This window comes from Carcharodon carcharias, chromosome 19 (genome assembly GCF_017639515.1).
Source record: "Carcharodon carcharias isolate sCarCar2 chromosome 19, sCarCar2.pri, whole genome shotgun sequence".
Lineage (NCBI taxonomy): Eukaryota > Metazoa > Chordata > Chondrichthyes > Lamniformes > Lamnidae > Carcharodon > Carcharodon carcharias.
Genome location: NC_054485.1, coordinates 17,412,564 through 17,434,032, shown reverse-complemented (window position 1 = coordinate 17,434,032; position 21,469 = coordinate 17,412,564). Strand labels below are relative to the sequence as shown.

At 42.2% G+C, this 21,469-nt stretch overlaps 1 protein-coding gene across 1 annotated transcript in view; it reads right to left on the bottom strand.

Annotated features, from left to right (window-relative positions):
- Positions 1-2,351: 2,351 nt before the first annotated feature.
- Positions 2,352-21,469, bottom strand: part of mfsd2ab (major facilitator superfamily domain containing 2ab) — a 59,765-nt gene continuing 40,647 nt past the window's right edge. Inside the window, exons 7-14 of the mRNA XM_041212090.1 lie at positions 19,475-19,565; positions 15,730-15,851; positions 14,002-14,085; positions 10,899-10,982; positions 7,891-8,003; positions 6,194-6,337; positions 4,486-4,662; positions 2,352-2,713 (exon numbers count right to left, since the gene is read on the bottom strand). Coding sequence (XP_041068024.1) covers positions 2,659-2,713; positions 4,486-4,662; positions 6,194-6,337; positions 7,891-8,003; positions 10,899-10,982; positions 14,002-14,085; positions 15,730-15,851; positions 19,475-19,565 — 870 coding nt within the window. The 3' untranslated portion in view covers positions 2,352-2,658. The remainder of the gene's footprint in view (positions 2,714-4,485; positions 4,663-6,193; positions 6,338-7,890; positions 8,004-10,898; positions 10,983-14,001; positions 14,086-15,729; positions 15,852-19,474; positions 19,566-21,469) is intronic.

Here is a 21,469-nt window from a genome sequence, read left to right as displayed (position 1 = left end):
GTGGTTGTCCTCCCTTGCTTCACCTTACAAATTAAAACCTTGAAAGACAAAGGTTCTGAAACCCTGAAATTACACTGCAGGGTAAAACACTACAGAAACCAGATGGCACTGCCTGTGTGCATGTAAAGTTGATGGTGTGCTTACTGTCAGCTTGACAATCATAAGGTTCTGCCTGTGTACAGGTATTTTTTATTGTACATCACCTTTTCCCCTCTGTATACCAAAAAATATGAAATGGTTTACCATTTTGACATTCTTAGTCTTCAACATGCAGGAAAATGTTGAACCAGAATATTTATAACTGTTTACTTTCAATATTAATTTTCTTTGGTCTGTCATCTCCCTTCTATGTGTTGAGTGGAGTTGTTATCTTCTAGTGTTTCTCCCTGTTACTGGCTGAAGACAGAGCTTCACAATTGTTGCTGATGTTTGCCTGGAGACACCCAGGGACAATTCCATCTCTGATCACCTTTTCCTTTCTGACTTTGGAAAAAGAACCAATCTCCGATTTGCAGGGATGCGGCACTTCATATTGCCCCCAAGCTTGCCCCCCTCACTTCTATTACTTGCCTTGCTCTTCTCCCTTTCCTGAAGATAAGAGCACCGTGTGCAATTACACAAGGTTACAGTCGAGAGTCTCTGTCCTTCTGTTGTGTTTCCTATTTCTTTTTGCTAATTTTCGTCCTTCATCTTCTTGTGAAGACACCGGCTCATGCATACGTTCCCATGGTCAGTTCCCTCTGGTACCTTACCCAATTATCATTCTTCGTGTGCAAGTCCGAATAGTGAAGGGTTGAACTTAACGTGGGCTGGCGGGTGGGGGTTGGGGGCCCTAAGCAGGGAATACACTGGAAAGTTGAGAAGCAAGCAAGGCCTGAACAATTTTACTCACTGGGCTAATTATAAGATTGGCTGATTGGCTTGACAACAATCTGCCCGCCCCACACCATCACCATTGCACAATTTCCAGCAGTACACCCAGGCCAATATTCAAAGGGTCAATACATCTCTTAAAAGTGAGTGAATGCAATCTCCCTTTAAGATTGCTTCTGCCTTCCATCGTTACCTTGGTGCTTGTCCAGGATGGCTGGAATGTGGTGTCAGGTTGATTCTCCAAACCCCCGCCCCCCAGCAATCATCACCCTGGAAGCTGTTTCCTGCAGCAGTCAGGACCATGAGGAAACTGAAGTGCCCCCAGAATGCCAAGAGGATATCTAATAGCATAAGCAGAAAGGCCTAGCTGGGAGGTGGCAAAGGAGATCAGCAACAGCTGCGACTGCACGTCAAGGACCAGGATCCAGTGATGCAAGAGATTCAATGGCTCCACAAAGTCAGAAGAAGTCAGGACACTTTTTTCCCCACATCTCTTGTGTCTCACCTGCTCACAGCGTTTCTCCTTCATACATACCTACCACCACCATTGTGCCACTTCCCTCACCTCCAATCATGAAAGCATTGGGTATTGTCTCCCGTGTTCACTCTGAACACACTCATTTTCTGCCTTCATTGCTTCCACAAGCTGCTCACACCAACTTTCAAATACAGAACATGAATCCCCTCTCAGCACTCCTTCCTTAACTTACACTCAAGACACTTGCTTTCTGTTCAAGACTTCCCTATTCTAGCATCTTGCTTCCTTCTCCCCTCATGCACTGTGTGCTTAGATATCCAGCCTCTCATCGTTATCCTCCTTCTTGTCCCTTTCTCTAGGTCCTTCTCAGCAGCAAGAAATACTTGAAGAACCTGCTGAAGACATCTGAGGATGACATCCCTCCCAAGGATTCAATATAAGGCATTCGATCCCTCCCAAACACTAGCGCAGACACTGACAGTGTGCCAGTCTACACAGCTGAGGATGTTAAAATTGTTGACTAAAATTTAGATTGCAAGAATTAAAGAAGTTTAAAGGCAAACCTTCAAACTGATTCTGCTTCCAAAACAAAGAGAAAATATCCTTATTAAAACCTCAAATCCACTACTGGCTGTTACTGTGAAAATTGCACAGTTTCAGCCTAAATTTTCCACAAACATGTCAAAACTGAGGAATTTCCTTGCATCAGAACGAAAGCAATTGGAGTAGGAATAGGACATTGGGCCCCGCGAGCCTGCTCTGCCATTCCATAGGATCATGGTTGATTTTCTACACCAACTTCAATTTCCCAAGCTTAACTGTATATAGAAACCCAAGTGTCACCCAACTGTGCTTCCTTACTGGCTTTCAGTGCTCTTACCTTGGATCTGCCGCCTACCTTCACCACTGGGAGAAAAAAAATCCAAAGGACTGCTAGAAGTTGCAGTCTTAGAATGAGCAGCAAGTCTAGAATAATTGGATAGCTGCCTGCCATTTAATGTTTTATTGACAACTAATATTTTAATTCAAATATATACAGTACATTAGGATTTCAACATAAATGTACATTATACTAAGTTATCTGTACACCTTTCTTTTTCTCTAAATCAGTACATACACAATGTACACTGTACAAATCCTGTGTTCAGTAAGAACAGAATGTAAACGTGTTATACAAAAGTAGGAAATTAGCTCGAACCTATTTTAGTTTTTCTTGGTCGATGTGTCGCTTTCACATTTTAAAGTAATGTACACTGTACACAAATCTCAAGCTGAAATTTTTATGTGCGTAAACATTTGGCCAGTTGTTATACAATACTGCAGAGCTCATTTGAATTTGTTTCTGTGTCTTGACCGTTGTCTCTGCAAAGGAGCAAATGAAAGAGCAATGATAAAAAGTATTCATTCAGGGCAAGGAATTGCATTGCAAGAGAGCCACACAGTGTAAACCAGCATTGCGGCCTCTCAACTGTGACTAAACCATTTCAAGAAGGTGCAGTTCTCCAATAACCAGGTCCTTTGGCCGCTGTGGAATTGTCCCTTCCCTTATCCCTATTTAGGTTGTCTATTAGATCCTACATCAGTTGGTATGGCCAAACATTGTTTTTACAAACATGCTCAGTTCTCCGAAATGTGTAATTCAATGACTGGTAAAGTCCAGTGGTCAAGTCAAGCTACTGGATGCAGTGTTTATTTGGTATTTTTGTTTTCCGTGGTTGTGATGACATCAGTGAAAACCACCTCTTCAATTAGGCTCAGGTGACTCTGGTTAACAAGACCATTGCAAAGGTCAGGCTCGCAACATTATGCGAATCACAGCAAACCTACAGTTTTGTGACTTAGTGGTATCAAAACAACATGTGTTTCCTTGTCCTTGAAGTCACCATCACATGACAAAGACTGATCTAAGGTCAAGTGGAAGCGTTATCCCAATCACAGTGAAATCCAATTGTGATCAGCGCCTCGCTCTCTACAAATGATCTGATGTATTTGGATTACGTCTTGTGTTACCTGTTAGGAGTAGGACAGTTCTTTGCTGAGCCACTGGGCAGGTCTACTTATAAAAGTAGGTGTCACATTGCATATTCCCCTGAAATTCATTGATTTGTGGTAGAATTTTCAGGTGAAGAATATCCCCTCTTTTTATGTGTCTACAGTGGAACGTTATTATTTTTTTAAAAAACAATTACTTTTATTTTTATATATTCCAGTGTGTAGACTGTCGAATTTTTACTTTAGAAATAATTGGCCTGGCATTTGCGATCAGTGGTGAGCGAACAGCATTCAATGTTCATTGCACATCTGCTTGCCTTTACAACATAACTCGCGATCAGTAAGAGTCAAAACAGCATGGCACCTTCTCCAGGAGATCCTGGACCTGTGTGAACAGGGCACACAAAGTGTGTCTTCTTAACCAATAGGACTGAAGAATCCTTACTGAGATACACAGGGTCTAAACCAGTAAATATTAATTAGAATAGCTAATTCAAAGTCAAAATAGGTACAGAAAATGAAATAAAGAGAGAGGGAAAGGGATGGGATTGAGAGAAAGATAGAAGAGACAAAAAATAGTTTTTTTTATATCTCCAAAAATAATTAAAATTTGTAGGAATGATACCGCACCATTACAAAAGTTAATTTTCAGTGTCAGAGGTGTTACTTGGCAGTAATTAAGGCTTATCACGCCGTTAAAAATTTACTTACTCCTAAATAGGCAAGCCTACTTTTTCTGGTGTGTTTACTGGAAATTTATTGTGCAAGTACCACTACTTCACGTCATTCCGCGTGTTTGAATGTCAAATCTCTCAGTGAAATACAGTTACAGAGGGCGCTTTTGGGGGGGGCCAGGGCAACTTGAATAGCAACTTCCCAAGTTCCACATTTAAACTGCAAACGTGCAAGTGGCCAGAGGCTTCTGATAAATTTACTCTTGAATAACGGTGAATGCAGATAGCCTCAACATTATTTTTGCCACAAAACCCAGGCTACAGTCGACTGCTGGCGTTTATAGAGGCATTGGTGTCAGAAACCCAAGGCTTTTTCTGTTGTCCTCAGCCAAGGGGGTATGGAAGACGTCAGCCCAACAGAAAGGGGAAAAAGCAAGAAATGCGCTTGAAATACCTTCGTAAACTCACCGTAAATCTTCAAGGGCTTTCTTGTTCTTCATTCTAATCTCTTCGTCAATTGGGTATAATTTAAAAATAATCAGTCCAAGTATAATAAGGAAAATGGGTGCCGGAGCGACCAACATCTTCAGGGTTAGATGCACTGCATCGGGCTGAGCACATCCCCGGGTCTGATAACCTGCAAAACTGAGAGAGAAAAAGGAAATGAGAAGATAGTTTTGCATTAACTGCTCCGGGTAACCAGTTGGGCCTTGCTAACCATGTTGTAGTTTTGAGAAAAAAAATCTAGGTCATTAAAAAGAAAATACAATTGCCACGCATTCAAGAATTGCCCAGTTTTGCTGTAAAGCACTTAACTTTCCATTGAATTGTCCAATAGGGGTGGACAGGTTTTAACCTTCCATTGAATTGTCCAATAGGGGTGGACAGGTTTTAACCTTCCATTGAATTGTCCAATAGGGGTGGACAGGTTTTAACCTTCCATTGAATTGTCCAATAGGGCTGGATAGGTTTTTGCCTGCAACAGGGCACAAGCAGGTTTTGAGAAAATGCAATCCTTTTTAACACAACATAAATCAGAATAGACACAGCCAGTTCCCTGAGCAATAAATTGAAATTAAAGGTGGTGTGTCAGACATGAAGGTAATGAGGAAGGTTCTGGAGAAGGGTCACACAGACTCGAAATATTAACTCTTGTTTCTCTCTCCACTGACGCTGTCAGACCTGCTGAGTTTTTCCAGCATTTTCTGTTTTTATTTTATAAAGGAAGATAATAAGAATGGTCAAAAGAAAATTACCTGACTCCATATAATACATTATTTACTAATAATTACCAGCAAGCATGATTTTAATTGATATGGGATATGGCAAGTTTATCTCTATCATTTATCTCATAAACATGATATAATGGAAAGACACAAAAGTAATAATTTGATACAGGGCGATTTTGAAACAACTGGGCAATCTACAGATTAATATAACGCGCATTTAAAATGTATTACTTCCAGCTAATCTTATTTAATTAGCCCAAATTTAATACACGTACAGGCCACATGGTGGCGCAGTGGTTAGTGCTCTGCTGCTTCACAGCTCCAGAGACCCAGGTTTGATCCTGACCTTGGGTGTCAGTGTGGGTGGAGTTTGCATGTTGTCCCAGTGTCTGCGTGGAGTTTGCATGTTGTCCCAGTGTCTGCGTGGAGTTTGCATGTTGTCCCAGTGTCTGCGTGGAGTTTCTGCCCGGTCCTCCGGTTTCCTCCCATTGTCCAAAGACATGCTGGTTAAGTGGATTGGCTACAGCAAATTGTCCCCCTGTGTGTGTGTGTGAGAGAGAGAGCGTGCGCCCTGTGAAGGACTGACGTCCAGTCCTGGGTGTACCCCGATTAGCGCCCATCCCCTGTTGGGATAGGCCCTGACTCCTCGCCACCCTGAATTGGATGAAGCGGTTCTGGAAAAGTGGGTGAGTGAAGACAAGTGGAACTGCGGGTTAAGACCTAAATCCATTCCTGCTGCTAACTCTAGCTTTGCTTTGGAGCCGACAGGTCAGCCCCCCTGAAGTGTCTTTTTAAATTTGCCTTTGGGGTATGGTTGAAACTGTCTAAGCTGCATTTATTATCCAGTTCCCTCTCTCAGGTCCAACTGCATTTATTGCCCAGCTCCAGTTTCCCCCTCACTCTCCTCATCATGTACTTAATTGCGAAAGCCAATCAAAGTTACTGACTCAAGGCTCAAAGTGGAGATTCCAAGGGACACTCCAGATGCAAACTTGGTGAAGAAGACGTAGAAAGAGTAAAAAATTGCTTCATGTCCCACCGACTCTGGGTTCTTCAGCTTGAAATCATCAATAACATCAGGTAACATAGACCTGTTAAGAGAGTAAACAGGAAGTCTGCTTAGTGTTGAAGAACTAGAACATTTAGAGAGAAGACACAAGTTTTAATTGCAATTTTGAAGCAGCAAACTATCCTGATGTATTTGCAAATGGTAAAATCATCCTGCAAAATGACACCAGGATCATTTTTTTTTCATTTTTCATTCACTACGAATTAAGTATAATGATTATGAACTTCAAACAGCGCCGTGATCATTTGCATACTGAAACCCTGATCTATAAAATCTGCACTGCAGAAACTGGTACATTTCACTACTATCCGGGCCACTCCATTCATTGTTCACCATGCGCCAGTCATTTAGCAATCAAAAAGAATAAAGGCTTTTATTTGTGGAGGTTTAAATAACAATTACCCTGAGCAATAGCGCTTTCCATATTTTATTTTCTATTTTATGGGCAAGAATTGTAATCAATCTTCACCCAGTTTATTCTTTCATGGGATATGGGCATCGCTGGCAAGGCCAGCATTTGTTGCCCATCCCTAACTGCCCTTGGACTGAGTGACTTGCTCAGCCATTTCAGAGGGCAGTTAAGAGAATGGGCCCGTTAAGAGACCAAATCAGTAATTTCCACACGGCTTCTTGCAATCTCCTGTTCTAACTCTGGGAAATCAGCCAAAACTGTGGGAGAAGTGGTCTTTTACGCAACTTATTGCTGTGGGGTCCAGAGTCACATGTAGGTCAGACCAGGTAAGGATGGCAGATTTCCTTCCCTCAAGGGCATGAGTGAACCAGGTGGCTTTTTAGGACAATCATAATCACCGAGATTAGCGTTTAATTCTAGATTTTATTTTGTTGAATTTAAATGGTGGGATTTGAACCCTGTGTACCCAGAGAATTCAGCTGGGCCTCTGGGTTAGTAGTCTAGTGACATTAGCGCTACGCCACCAAACCACTAATATAGAATTAAGGCTCTGATTTTGAAACAAAATCTGATTGATGACCAGGTATATTAATGATTCAGTTCCTTGTTGAGAGGGAGGGATCAATACCACTTAATGAAACCAGCATATTTAACGATGCAATGCAGGAGCTCTTAAACTTAGGGAAAGTAACAAGGGATAGAATTAGGAAGATTCTCTGATCTCCTGCTGTAACTTCAGCGGTGGGTACTTTGGGGAAGTTGCGTAAAAGACCACTTATACTACTTCTCCCCAGTTTTGGCTGATTTCCAGAGTTAGGGCAGGAGATTGTGAGAAGCCGTGTGGAGATTACTGATATGGATCCCTAACGGACCCATTCTGTTGCACGGCTGGGTCCTCATCACACTGTTGCTCTGGCAGCTGAATTATTGGGGCAAAGGTGTGGTTGAAGAAAGTAGATGATGACACATTGTTTGTGAAGATGCGATGTGCTTCATATGGTGGCTTCATAGGTCATGCTGCATATTTGTCACCAGGCCAACGCAAAAATCGCAATATAACCGGGCCATTGGCTTCGAAAGTAAGTTCCTCAGTTAGTTGGGGGTTCCTTCATATACCTGCTCGAGCAGGATTACAAAGCCAGTGAGTGCAAAACGTCACTTACCATGGCAACAGGAAAGCAGCAGCAACGCTGACCCCAGAAGCAAACGACACAATGTATGCCACGACCAGATTTCTCTGCACCAGAACGTTCAGGATAAGGAATGGGACAGCTGACTGCGAAGGGGGTGAAAGAAGATGTGCACACATTAAAACATGGAGGCTCTCGAGACACTGCTCAAATGGCTCTGTAAAAATGCACCGAGATTGCATGAAAGAGGAGCAATCTAAAAATAACTGCTCTAGAATTCTACAACTCCTTTGTGTTTTTGACCATACGTGGGCACACTAGCTGTAGTCTCCCCACTCCTAGGGCTCACAGGCCTTGATTTTTCCATCCATTAAAGTGAACGGGCATGAAATTGCCAAGTACCTGGAAAGCCCGGGCGACCACCTAGAGTTAGAGGAATAAATAGGACCCATTCTCTACCTCACACGAGTGTGCCCAGTAAACTGACCCATCCTGCACCGGATCAGGAGAACCATAAAAATAACTCTCTCTAAAGTTGATACTTCCTGGGGTTCCATTGACTGGAAACTTGCGTTTCCTCTGTCCAGCATAACGAAGTCCTAAGTACAAATATAATCAGATTCAGATCATTTGTCAGATTCAAAAATGTAGCTGGGATTGGCCGGGTGGTCAGACAAAAACGGCCCAGCTTTCAGTCAACTGATATGGCTGGGGTTGCCACCCCAATGACGTTAGCTCCAACAACATGTGTGGCCAGATCAACTTCAGTCACTGTGGCATGATGTAATCAGAACACTTTAGAACAAGCAATGTGACCTAGCAAAGTTCTGAAATATGGAAATCAGTGCATTCTAAAACATTACTAGCTTCCACGTAGACAACTGGAGATGGTGACACAGTGTCACACAATTCAGGTCATTGTGATCCAGAGTACAGCCATTGAGTACAACATCGGTGTGTTTTTTTTTGGGCTATGAAGTTTCTTCTTATCTTTATAGATTACAGGTTGTACATTATCTCCCTGTGCCACTATTTTTTTGGATGACCACACTGTGATGTTAAGACTGGAATCACATACTTGTTCAAAGTATGTTTACAAAGATATCGACTTTACTTCTCTGAAAACTCCCCGTTTTACACCCGATTGCTTCACCTGCTTGGCACAGAACACAGGAGGCCAGCGGAACACGGGTTTCAAATAAATCTTTCCTAAACGGGAACGCCATGCAGTTTCCTGAAACAGTCTGTGCGGTGCTAAGATTTAGAGGAAAATTAAAACCTGAATTGTGGTCAGATTTGAAAAGCTTGTGGCCCATTAAAGATAACTGGCCCCACGTGAATCTGTTTGTGTTATATATGGGAGCTAGATTTTGATGCTGGATTTGAAAGCACAACTTCACCTAGCATGTCATTGACCCTGAGAACGTTTGAACAGATTTTTGAACCACTAGGTAAATTTTGTTTAAAATTTAAAGCTAGCTTTCTTTCCAAACAGGGCTGAATGGGGGCGCAGTGATGCAAGGACAGCATCTAGGGATCAGAATTTCGGTTGCCTTCACTGATGCAGGCTGTGGGAAATGGAAGAAACTGTCACACCAGTTTGGGGCGGAGGTGAGGAGTCAAACAGAGCCACTGGAGAGGAAACCCAGTTAACTTTGTGTGATTTACAAAACAACTGATTATCTTGAAAAAGATTGAGGCTGACAGGAACCTAATTATAGGCTGGAGGCTCACGTGCTATCAGGCTTCAGGCCCTCATTTATCTGGACCGCTGCTGAGGTGCTGACACCTGCTGGGCGGACCCCAGAGGACCCGCTGCATTATTGGCACAGGCTCTCTTTGGTAGATCTTACAAGGCGGGGTGGTTGGGTGGGGTGTTGAATTGCGAGGGACCAGGAGGGGGATTGAGGGAACTATCAGGTGGGATAGGTAAAGAGGGTAGGGTCGAGTGGTAGCCAGGAGAGGCACATGGATTTAACGTGGGGTCAGGAGGAGCACTCCTATTTTTGGCAGCATTCAGTGCCCTTAAGCGTGCTGGTAGACCTGGTTTTCCTGAAGAAAGCTGGTCCAGCACCAACTGTGATCAGGACAAATGGTTCCTGCCCGCTGACTGGAGAGGCGTCAGGAACGGTGGGTGCACACACTAGGCCCGCGGTGCAGCTGCCGGCCTAGCCGGTAGCATCAGTCTTCTGAAGCACGTTGGGAAGGCTTTGTGGAAGTAATCCCTGGCTACTTCAGTTGATAGTTGGGGCTTTTTAAACTCAGAGTCACGGTTTCAAACCCCCCCATATTGGATGATTTTTTAAAAAATTGAATATTGTTTATCTATTAACCAAAGAACACATAACATTTATAGAAAGTTAACAAATAATGCAGGAAACACATACATTTTGACAAAGTCTTTTTGAGAAAGTCCTACTAAAAAAGCAACATCCTGATGCGTTTCTGATGAGAATTTGAATAATACTGACTGAAAAATGAACAGAACATTTTGGGCAACGATCAATCCTAACATGATTCTATTTCAATTTACCCCTAAAAAAAAAGCAGGTTTCGGTTTGCATCTCAAATCTTAACTTGGGATGTCTTGCCTAGTTGCAAATGATAAAGTCACAAACTGCGCCGGACACTGTAGCTGCACGTGTGCCCTAGTGTTGCAGCACAAATAAATGCAACTGCTTAACAGAGGGAAGATAAAACAGGCTCCAGCGGCCACTTGTTGTATGAGAAAAGAGCGCTGTTGACCTGTTTCGATCACGGGATCTGGATGCTGCTTTTACTGCCCAAACCACTTCCAGCTTGGAATGTGCAGGCGGGCTTGCTGGCTATTAACTGGCCACTTAAGGGCGTCAATTGGCCCACAGGCAGGTTCCCCTGCCAATGGTATAATTGTGACTGGGGCCGGAGCAAGCAAATAGGTGACGGGCACAGTACCCATGGCATTTTATGGGCACCTGCCAATCTACCACTGGGGAAACCATAAAATCCAGCCCAATACCTCACTGGCCAGTTCTACATTTTCAGAGTGCTGCCATACTTACCAAAATGCCAACATACACAGCCGTTTTCTTGCCAAATCTGGTCAAAAACCATTGCCAAAACGGGACCGTTAATGTTGCGGATAGCTGGAAAAGAGTGGAGATATTTCCCATTACATACCAGGATTGCACATGCTGTGTTCAGCTTCCATACAGGTGACTCCACCGTAGGATTTTTGTCTTTATTATAACTTACCACACATTCATTTACAAAATAATGCTCAAATTTCTAAAAGACCCGTCCGGTATAAGAACGTGCTCGTTAGAGAGTGTCCTTTTATTCATAAAAATCGTAATGTGCAGTGTACAGTCAGGCCAGGGCCAAATTATGCTGACAGTCACAAGCTTATAGTCACTTCAAAATTGGGAGCGATTACATCCAGTTCCACATACAGTTCACTGAAGAATTTCCAATTTTGATAAAACTACGATGGGATGAAAAGTAACAGTATTAATAAATGTAAAATTTCAACTCTGGCGATATAGAAGGTTGCTCTCCAGCAAGGGTGTTGGATACATTCAGTGGCACTGCTTCCTTATTGTACATCTGTCAGTGAAACATCTTAACCTTCAGCCCGCCAAATCATGAAGGCAAATTCATTCCTAACAGGGTCTGTCACATGAAGCAAAAATGTGCAGCGTCATCTCCAGGCAACTTGTGTGTGCATTTCAGAGGGTATCCAGAACTAGATTATTTAATTGACTTCAGGAAGGTGAACAGGTTTTACTTATAGCAAATTGTTATAAGTTCACCTATAAAATGTGGCTGCCCAAATAAAATTTGACATAGCTTTAAAAAAAGAAAATCAATTTTCCCTTCACTGTGTGAATGTTGGCGACCGTTTGAAAGGCAAACAACTTCCTTTTCTTCCCATGACCTCAGTCTATACCACACCTCTTAGAACGGTTCACTGCCTGCATTCCACCCTTTAGTTTCAATGCAATGCTTTTAGCAGGAACTAATTCAAAGGTAGGCACAACCTCCCCCATGTCTATAAGCACACAAGCTAACGCTGAAAGGTACAAATATAAATCTAACCAAACGCACTTCCCCTGGGAAGGTGGCTTTTTGAGAAGTGGTTTTCTTTCCAAAAACCCTGCGGGTGACATGACCATTGTAAAGCTATTACTGTTGAGAAGCGATAATGGAGATCAGAATACTGGAGGAGGGCTAAACTGTAAAGGTCTCCAACTTTGTTCCAAGGGGCTAATGCGCAAGTGTTCATGCACTTCAGCAGCCAGCTCCCTCTGTCTCAGTGTCCCTTACCCTGAGTTTGAATGATTGCTGGGGACCTTTATTCAATTTTCAATTCCACCAGCCACTTTTGAAACTTTTATTTTTACTGAAGGATCTGTCTATCACTCAGTGAAGTTTGCATAAAAGAATACACATGCACTTCTCCATATTGCGATGCCTGGGAAACAGCAAAACAAAGGCATTACTGTTCAGCTCAAGGACACCCACACTCTATTCACATTTCACTATCTTCCCAGTACAAATGCTTCTAGTTACAATAGAAAGAAATGCTGTTTGCCATGCAAAGTTGCTCATTATAATCTTAAAATTACTTAAGCAGCTTTTGAAATTATAGAAATGTCGGGACTTATAGAGACAAAAAAGCTAATTAAGCCGTGCTCTCCAATTCTGTGAACCTTCTCTGCCGTGTCAAATAATGCTTGTGTTTAGCCAGCAGCTGCATTTTTCTTAATCACTGGATAAAGCTGCACTTCTGTGTTCAACTTTAGATGCACCTTTTGAGGAGCATTATACTCTGTGTCTGGCTATAGAACCCCAGTGTACACTAGGAAGCAATTCTGATTAACAGAAAAAAAGGATTAGCAAAGCAGGCTCAGTTTCTCTGGATGGTGTTTCTGGTGAACACATTCAAAACCCACATGCTATTTGAAACTCTCTCATCTCCCTAACTGGTGATTGCGCTCTGCCTCTTCCCACAGGAGTGCTGTTTCCACCAACAGAGGCTTCAGGCAGTACCCTGCTTCCACTAGTGTCGGTAGCGCTCACACTCTGCCTCTACACAGTTTCAATGTTTCTAAGGACAATGTCTGTAGCTTTCACAAAAAAGAAAAACGTGCTTTTCCCCCCTCATACGGAACACTCACTATCTCAACAAATACAAACAGTGAAGTAGGAAACCTCAGACCAATGTACTCCACGAGCAAAAGGGTCTTTGGTCCCAGAAATGTTGTAAAGGCTTTTCAAACTAGAGTTTGGCAACTTCATGGCTGAAGCTGCACACAAGGAGCAGTTTCCTTTTTCTTGCCAAAATACATACACAACCTCAGTATTGTTCCCTTCCAGGACCTCTCCCACACTGCTGGACAGTGTCCACATCCATCTGTTAGCAAATTCTTCTTTTACTGCCAACGACAACATTTATCATTCTCAATTGTAACTAACTTCTCAAAAAAGGGATTGTACCCATAATATGATCAGTCTTTTCTCCTTTTAGTTGCTGATTGCTCTGCTGTATAATTTCTTTCATTTTATTGATGCTTCTGTGGTCAGGCCTACTTTGAATATTTTCCATTATTTTGCTCTAAATACTCCAACTTTCACACCCTCTTCTTCCTGCTTACAGCTCCAAAATTTCATTCTCTAATTTGAAGAAGAGTCATATAGACTCGAAACGTTAGCTTTTTTTTTCTCACCACAGATGCTGTTAGACATGCTGAGTTTTTCCAGCATTTGCTGTTTTTGTCTTAGATTTCCAGCATCCGCAGTATTTTGCTTTTATCGTTCTCTAATTTGTTCTTCCCCGCAACTTCTGAAGCTCTGGAATTTTTTGTTTTTATCTCCTTCAGCCTTTCCTTTTACCTACAATCTTCTGTAAAACTGAAGCGCGGGTTGACCTAGTTCCTGATTTGCTTCACCTCCTATTTCACTTTTTCAATCCTTATTCCTCAATAAAAGCGATTATGAGAAATGATAAGGGGAATCTCACTGACAAGGCAGGACTAACCTGCGAAGGTCTTCAATTCTGCTGCAAAGAACTAATGTTCACCCCATTGCAACAGCAAACTCGCCACAGCACAAGTCAAATGTGAAGTTGTTACTCCTGTACAAGAATGTGGCTTACATCCTTACCATGATAACCAGCAGTATATTCTGGAAGTCACTGGGGAAGCCCAGTGTGTAGGAGCAGTACAGGGCGTAATTCCCTTCCAGCAGCTAAAGGAAGAGATCATATTTTTCAGAATAATTTAAAATACAAAATCATGAATATACAATACAGGATAACAAGTATCTGAACCCATGAATCTCAAGCAGTACATTTCTTCACAGAAGAGTCAGGTGTATAGCTAAATAAATTTATATTATAAATATATAAATTTAAGGTTGCCCAATTCTCCTTCCATCTTTCTCCTCCCACTTCCTCATTTTAAAACTTGGAAATAATTTGATAGACATATTTTAAACAAATCCCCCCCTCCTTTTTTTTTTACTGCAGTAATCTCTTTACAGATTCACCTGTAACTCGTGCAGTGTTGTTTGAGGATCTGGCCAGTCAGTTAACTCTTCACAGTTTCAACAGTTACGCACCTGAACTTAAGACTTACTGCAACTATTGATTAACTAAAAACGTGAATTCCTAACAATGTCACTAGCACAGGGGAGTCAGCATACAAATGACTATGGGATTATTTGTGGCGAATGCTTTAATTTATTTGTGAGATATTCCCACACCTGACGTTCTGAAAAAAAAATAGGGAAGTGCCTAAAATACTGCCCCATCTCCAACTTGCCTTTCCCCTCCTTGAGCGTGGCATTGCTGCCCAGATCCATGCTCATTCTCTCACAAGTCTCTGCCTGAATTGCTAAAAACAGGTTTCCACCCCCAGCAGACCACTAAAACGGTTTGAATTCAAGTCAAAAATAACATTCACTATGACTGTGACCATGATGCTTTATTCCTCCTAAGCTTCTTCGACCTTTCAGCAGTCTTCAACTTGATTAAATGCATCCGGAGTTAGTTCTTGATCAGCCATGATCTGACTGAATGGCAGAACAGGCTCAAGGGGCTAAATGGCCTCCTCCTGTTCCTACCTTGTCTTTGTTTAACACTTCAACATCCGGATCTGTGGGACAGCCCTCACTTACCAATCCAATTGTAGCCAAACCATCGCTAACAATTCCCTTCCAGCAGCACTGTGGATGTACCAAACCACATAGACTGCAGCGGTTCAAGAAGGCAGCTCACCATTGCCTTCTCAAGGGCAGATAGGGATGGGCAATAAATGCTGGCCTAGCCAGCAAGGGCCACATCCTGTGAATGAATAAAAAAAAACAGTAGCTTGTCTTTCTACACTGTCACCTCAGAAATCCTGCATGGACTCATCCTTGGCCTTGTCCTCATCTACATGCTGTCCCTTGACGACATCATCACAGGCCTGCTTACAACGTATACTGATGACACCAGTTCATCATCTCTCTCAACCCCTCCATTGCCTCTATGCTATCAGACTTTTTGTCCAACGCATTGCCTTGGACGAACTGTAATTGCCTCCAGCTAGATATTGGATAGCCCTGAGCTCTGGTTTTTGACCCTTTGACATAAATGTCGTACCTTCTCCGTCCCACTTCTTGGTCACTGTAACAGATGGGCGCAGACTGTTCACATTATCAGCATCCCGTTTGACATGGAATTGAGTGTTCACCCTATGTTTCTCAATCACAAATACTGCACCAGCATTCCTTCTACACTTCACTTACGTGCCTCAACCCAGATCAAGACTGTTTAACAAATAAATTACATTTAGCAAGAACAATTTGAGATTTTTTTTGGACATTCTGTTCAGAAATATTATATCTTACCATAAAAGCCAATGATGTAAACAGGAAACCAATGATCAACTTCACATAAGGCCCATGGCTCATTACAAGTTTCAGTCCTTTCCAAAAGGAGTATGATTTCTGGGCCTTTCTGTTGCGTGGTTCTCGAAACAAAAATAAAGGCATATAACTAAAAAGATTTTTAAACCAGTTGTACGATGAAATTCTTAAAGTAATGATACATAATTTCCTTCTGTGCTATTTTAAAGCAGGTGTTAACCCTAAAGCTCACAAAATAAATTAGCACATGTTAAACATTCATATGAACAGCTTTGATTGTAATTTCTAATACAACTCACTTGTGCTTGTATTCAAATAGTACCCTTTCTTAGAAATTACTGCATTAGATCCTGAAAACCATTTCTCTAATTCTATGATATTAACAGCATTCTATTGAGGGCATAGAACAGAGTTAAAGTTATGCAGAGAGGGATTGACATTTGAGTACTGTAGTGATGATGGCCACTTTGAAATGAGTTCTATAATGAGATGAAGTATAAAGCAAGTTCTACTGCCCTGTATTATTCTTTATCACAGGAATTTCTAATCTTGAACGGTTAGTAGCATTAGAAAGGAAGCTGTTTGTCTTCTTGCTTTTTTCTCCTCTCCTTTGTAGAATCCTCAGTTTATCAGTCGCATGTTCAGGCGACTGTGAGATTGTCTAAGTATGATATTGTGGTCTAGAAGCAGCAAACACTCTCGGATCAGCTTGCCAATCGCCACACAATAACACACATTATGGGGAAATGCATCAAATTACTTGCTAGCAGTGTCATGTTGCGAAGAAATTGCTTGGTTGTGATTCTACTCCTGGCCGCCACACCTCCCACCCCCACCAAACAAAGTTTGCCAAACACGTTCTCATGAAGACAGTGCTATTTTGTAACAGTACTTTTTAATCACCAAACTTTATGTTCAAACAGAAGGGAAGTGGTTGCATTCTACTGGTTGTAGTGCTGCCAAGGCAGCCTAGGGGGAAAAAAAATCAGCCATGAGGTGCATTAACATTTTAGACCGAGAAAACAGTTTCTTATATGTAACAGAGCAGCACCTATAGCCTATACTTACTGTGGGTTAACAAAGTATTTGACTCGGCCTTTATTCATTAGATTGAATAAACACTCAATTAAATATACACTTGATTTGGTAGCGCAGTACTTGAGTATTGCTGAAAACACATTTTGTCAAAATTTTTTGTCTTGCACTCATCAGGGGAAGCAACAACTTTATACTGTATGAGAACAGAGTGCTGATTGGTTGGCAAGTGAACTCTGATTGGTAGAGGCATTGCCATGGAAAATGCACCAGTTAATGATGACTGCCAGTTATGTGCCAAACATTGTTTGAAATTTAAAATGGGCTGATTGGTCAAACCATTGCCCTGAGGAATGAACCAGCGAATGGCTATCACTTAATTTGTTTGGCTGACACAGACACAATGTGTGACATTGGTATTTTTGCGATTGTCCTGATGAGTGCAAGACAAAAAGCTTCGACAAAATGTCTTTTTTCAGCAATGTTCAATTTGGTTAGCATAATAAAACCAAAGCAATCTTGGAGCTGATTACAATAATTGCTCTTTTTGAATCAAATCCATTATGGATACAAATTCAGTCATTTCTCAAGTTGCCTGAGGCAAACCCACATTTGATAAAATGGGTGCTATTGTGCAACTGTTTATTACCAATGCCTCTTTTTTTCACACACTCAGATCAGTTTTGCACCACCTGATCCTGGATGAAAATAGCAGCTAGAGTAAGTAGGAGGAAACCAGCCGTGAGGAACTGCGAGCAAAATCGAAGACAGAAAAGCAGGACCCATAATATTTTCCTTGCTAGCCCCAAACAAAGAAAGTTCATCTACTTTAATAATGATTTAGACACAAAGGAGGAATTGAAGCGAATTGACCCCGGGAGGGGACTTTACTAAAAATGAGGGAATGATGTGTGAAGTTGCACATGCTCCTTTGGCCTGCTTGTTTTTTTCTCAATCCTTTTCTTTCCATAAGTGGTTCCTATTTCTGATGGAGTCAAGCGCATTGCCTGTTTATTTAATCTTTTGTACCAAGTGGTTGTTACTTTTTTAAACAAGCATTAGCTTTATGATTTCCCTTGTAAGGTAATGTCAGCTGACCAATTGGAAACCACAAGAAATTATAAAAAGCCATGTGAGGAGAAAGGTTTTATGCTTCCCTGATCCAATACAGCTCAGGTATCAGACGGCGAACAGTTTGTGTTTGTTTTGGGAGGTTATCAGATTGCGTGTACTTTTCCAAAGAATTCAAAAGGACCGTCTCATCCCAGTCCTGTGTACAGCAACTGAAAGGCTATTGACTGCAAGCTAACGAGGAGTTTCTTTTTTTGAAGTGCTCAACCTTGCAAAACATTGCACTCTGACACCGATTGTCACAACTGGCATTATGCAGGAGTTAGATAAGTGACCATGGCGGGGAGATTTTTCATGGCCACAGGGAAACAGCAGAGGAGTGGGACTAATTCGTTAGCTCTTTCACAGACCTGGCACAGGCATGATGGGCTGAATGACCGCTCTGCTGTATCGTTCTATTATTGTATGAGTATAAGCTGCCACAAGATAGTCCGTGCGAATGGATTACTGAATATGCCGGTCTGCAGCAGAACGCAGTAACATTCCTAAGAGCTCCATCACAGCGATCATAAATGACCAATCTTTGCTTTTTCTGTAATAGGGATAACTTCAGCACAAGGTAAAGCCGAACAGTAAAACCGTCCACATTAGAATAATCTGCACCCTGATATATTTATGCCTTATCCTTCATTTATTACCATCACTGGATATTTTTAGAATATCTTACTTCTTACAGTAAAGAGTTTAAAACTAACAATAGCAGCCATTAGCAGAACAAGAGACAGTCAGTGAGAGCTGGTTGATCTGGTTCCTTGGCCCCAATGCACTGAATTCAAAGTTCTTGTCCTTATTTATAAATCCCTCTAAAGCCTAACTGTGTCCTCTCTCAATAACCTCCTCTAGCCTATGTCCCAGCCTGCCCTTCTAACTCCGGCCTCTATTTTATTGCTCCTTCCCCTTCTGCTCCACCCCTGATTTGGCGCTGTGCTCAAATTCACAACCTAAAGCCCCTTAATTTGCTGTCATTCACTCTACGTTCAAAAGCCTCTTTAAAATCTGCGCCTGTGTGACGATGCCCCCAGGCAGTTCCACTAAACCTACGAAACCTTGGCATCTCTGGGCGGCTTTGTGAAGCACTTTGCATGTCACTGACTTATCCAAAGGTGCTGACATTGTTACCGGACTGTTTCTGTGCAATGTTTAATGCCTCGGTCACATTTGGAGCAGGGGTTGGGAGGGGCAAAAGGAAGAAAAATAGAACGTGAAAGAAAGATGGAGAGGAGAAAGAGAAAAAATGAAAGACAATGAAAAGTCCTGAATTTACTTTGGAAGCGTATCACTCTTGAAAACGGCATAATATTGGTCTCACTGAACTATTCCTGGAAGCTTTCTTCAAACAAGGAAACATCAGATAAACTATTGCAAACTATTGACTAGTAACCATTTATAAAATGGTCACAGTGATGGATGAGTTTTATTTATGAACTGGGAATATAAAGTGTTTGTTGCTATTAAAAGCAGCGCAATTTCACCTTGGTACATAAATGCAAAAATCCACACGTATATTTTTGAACATAGCTTCACCACTATATCAACATATTTAAAAACAGACAGTACTTACCATCTCTTTCCTGGACTCCAGCAAACAAAATTATGGTGCACAGAATATACACCCCGCCAATAACTCCTGCTGCCATCATGTATGCACTTTTCTGTAAAAGAGAAAAGAAAGATACCATTGGTCATCTGTGGTTTTCCAGGAAAGAAGTAAAAAATCACAAATGATAAATTTCTCTTTTACACACTTGGAAATCCAACTTTTAGTATGGACTGGCCTTTAAGAATATAGCTGGGACACACCAGTCCCAATTTTAACCACCCCCTGCCTGATGGAAACCAGCCAGGGACAGTTAAAATTAGGACAGAAACTTATCTCTTCTCGTCCTGCTGCCCTTCCTACCATGCTCCTTCCCTAAGTTTGCCTCTTCTCAGCACATGAGGGACAACTGCAAAAAGGAAGAGCAATATGCAGATCAGGGGCTTCATTGGAACCTGATCTGCAATTTTCAATGGCAGCCTGAGCAGCGATGACTTCCCATCACCTGAAACTTACTGGGTGAGGGACTATGGCTGCTCCCATCACCCAACCCAATGACACTTCCCCTCGATCATGTCCAGAACGCCCACCCTCTCATTTGACTGGTGGGGACTGAACCTCCTGCCGAATCCCTGTTCCTGCCTGCCGGTCAGCTAGTGGATCTGGCTGGGTTCGGGTAGGTAGCCATGGAAACGTATAGAAATGAGACCTGGCTTTTAAGATTGGCCAGGCCCCCACGACATTGGGCTCCCCCACCATTCCAATGCTCGCACGCACCATATCCACTTCTTCCCCCATTACAGCTGGGCCATTTCTTGAGATGAGCTCTGGACAGATGGAGATACACTCAAGGGTCATATTCTCTCACAGTGGTTTTCAAACTTTTCTATCCAGGCACATCACATAGGAATAACATGCTCACTCCTGGAAAGTAATTATCAACTATTCAGAGGAAAACAGCAACATCACTGTACTAAACCAAAACTGTACTGTCAGACAAAAAAAAACTCAATTTGCTGATGTTCAGCAACAGAAACATCATAATATTCCAACACGGTTTGATTACAGCAGGGGTCCAGAATCTACACAGTTCGAAAACCTATGCTACATAAGAACATAAGAAATAGGACCAGAAGACCATACGGTTTTTAGAACCTGCTCCACCATTCAAACAACTATGGCTGATCTTGGGCTTCAACTCCACTTTCCTATCTGCTCTTTGTATCCCATTACTCCCTGAGACACCAAAGATCTATCTACCCCAGGCTTACATATATTCAACAGTGGCACACCCACATCCCTCTGAGGTAGAAAATTCCAAAGATTGACAACCCTGTGAGTGAAGAAATTTCTCCTCATCTCAGTCCTAAGTAATCGGCCCCTTATCCTGAGACTACGCCCCCGTGTTCTAGATTCACCAGCCAGGGGACACAACCTCTGTTTCTACCCTGTCAAGTTCTTTCAGTGACTATTTCAATGAGATCACCTATCATTCTTCTAAACTCCAGGGAATATAAACTTTCTTTTTTATTCTTTTGCAGTATATGGGCATCGCTGGCTAGGCTATCATTTATTGCCCATCCCTAATTGCCCTTGAGAAGGTGGTGGTGAGCCACCTTCTTGAACCGCTGCAGTCCCATGTGGTGTGGGTATACCCACAGTGCTGTTCCAGGGGTTCCAGGATTTTGACCCAACGAAAGTGATGGAATGGCAATATAGTTCCAAGCCAGGACAGTCTGTGACTTGGAGGAGAATTTGCAGGTGCTGGCGTTCCCAAACACCCTGGTGTTCCCTGTTCTGTTGAAGAGTCATGTGGACTCGAAACATTAACTGTGTTCCTCTCCACAGATGCTGCCAGACCTGCTGAGTTTTTCCAGGTATTTTTGTTTTTGTTTTGGATTTCCAGCATCTGCAGTCTTTTGCTTTTATCTGCTGCCCTTCTTCTCCTAGATGGTTGAGGTCACAGGTTTGGAAGGTGCATCTTGTAGATGGTACACACTGCTGCCACTGCTCACCACT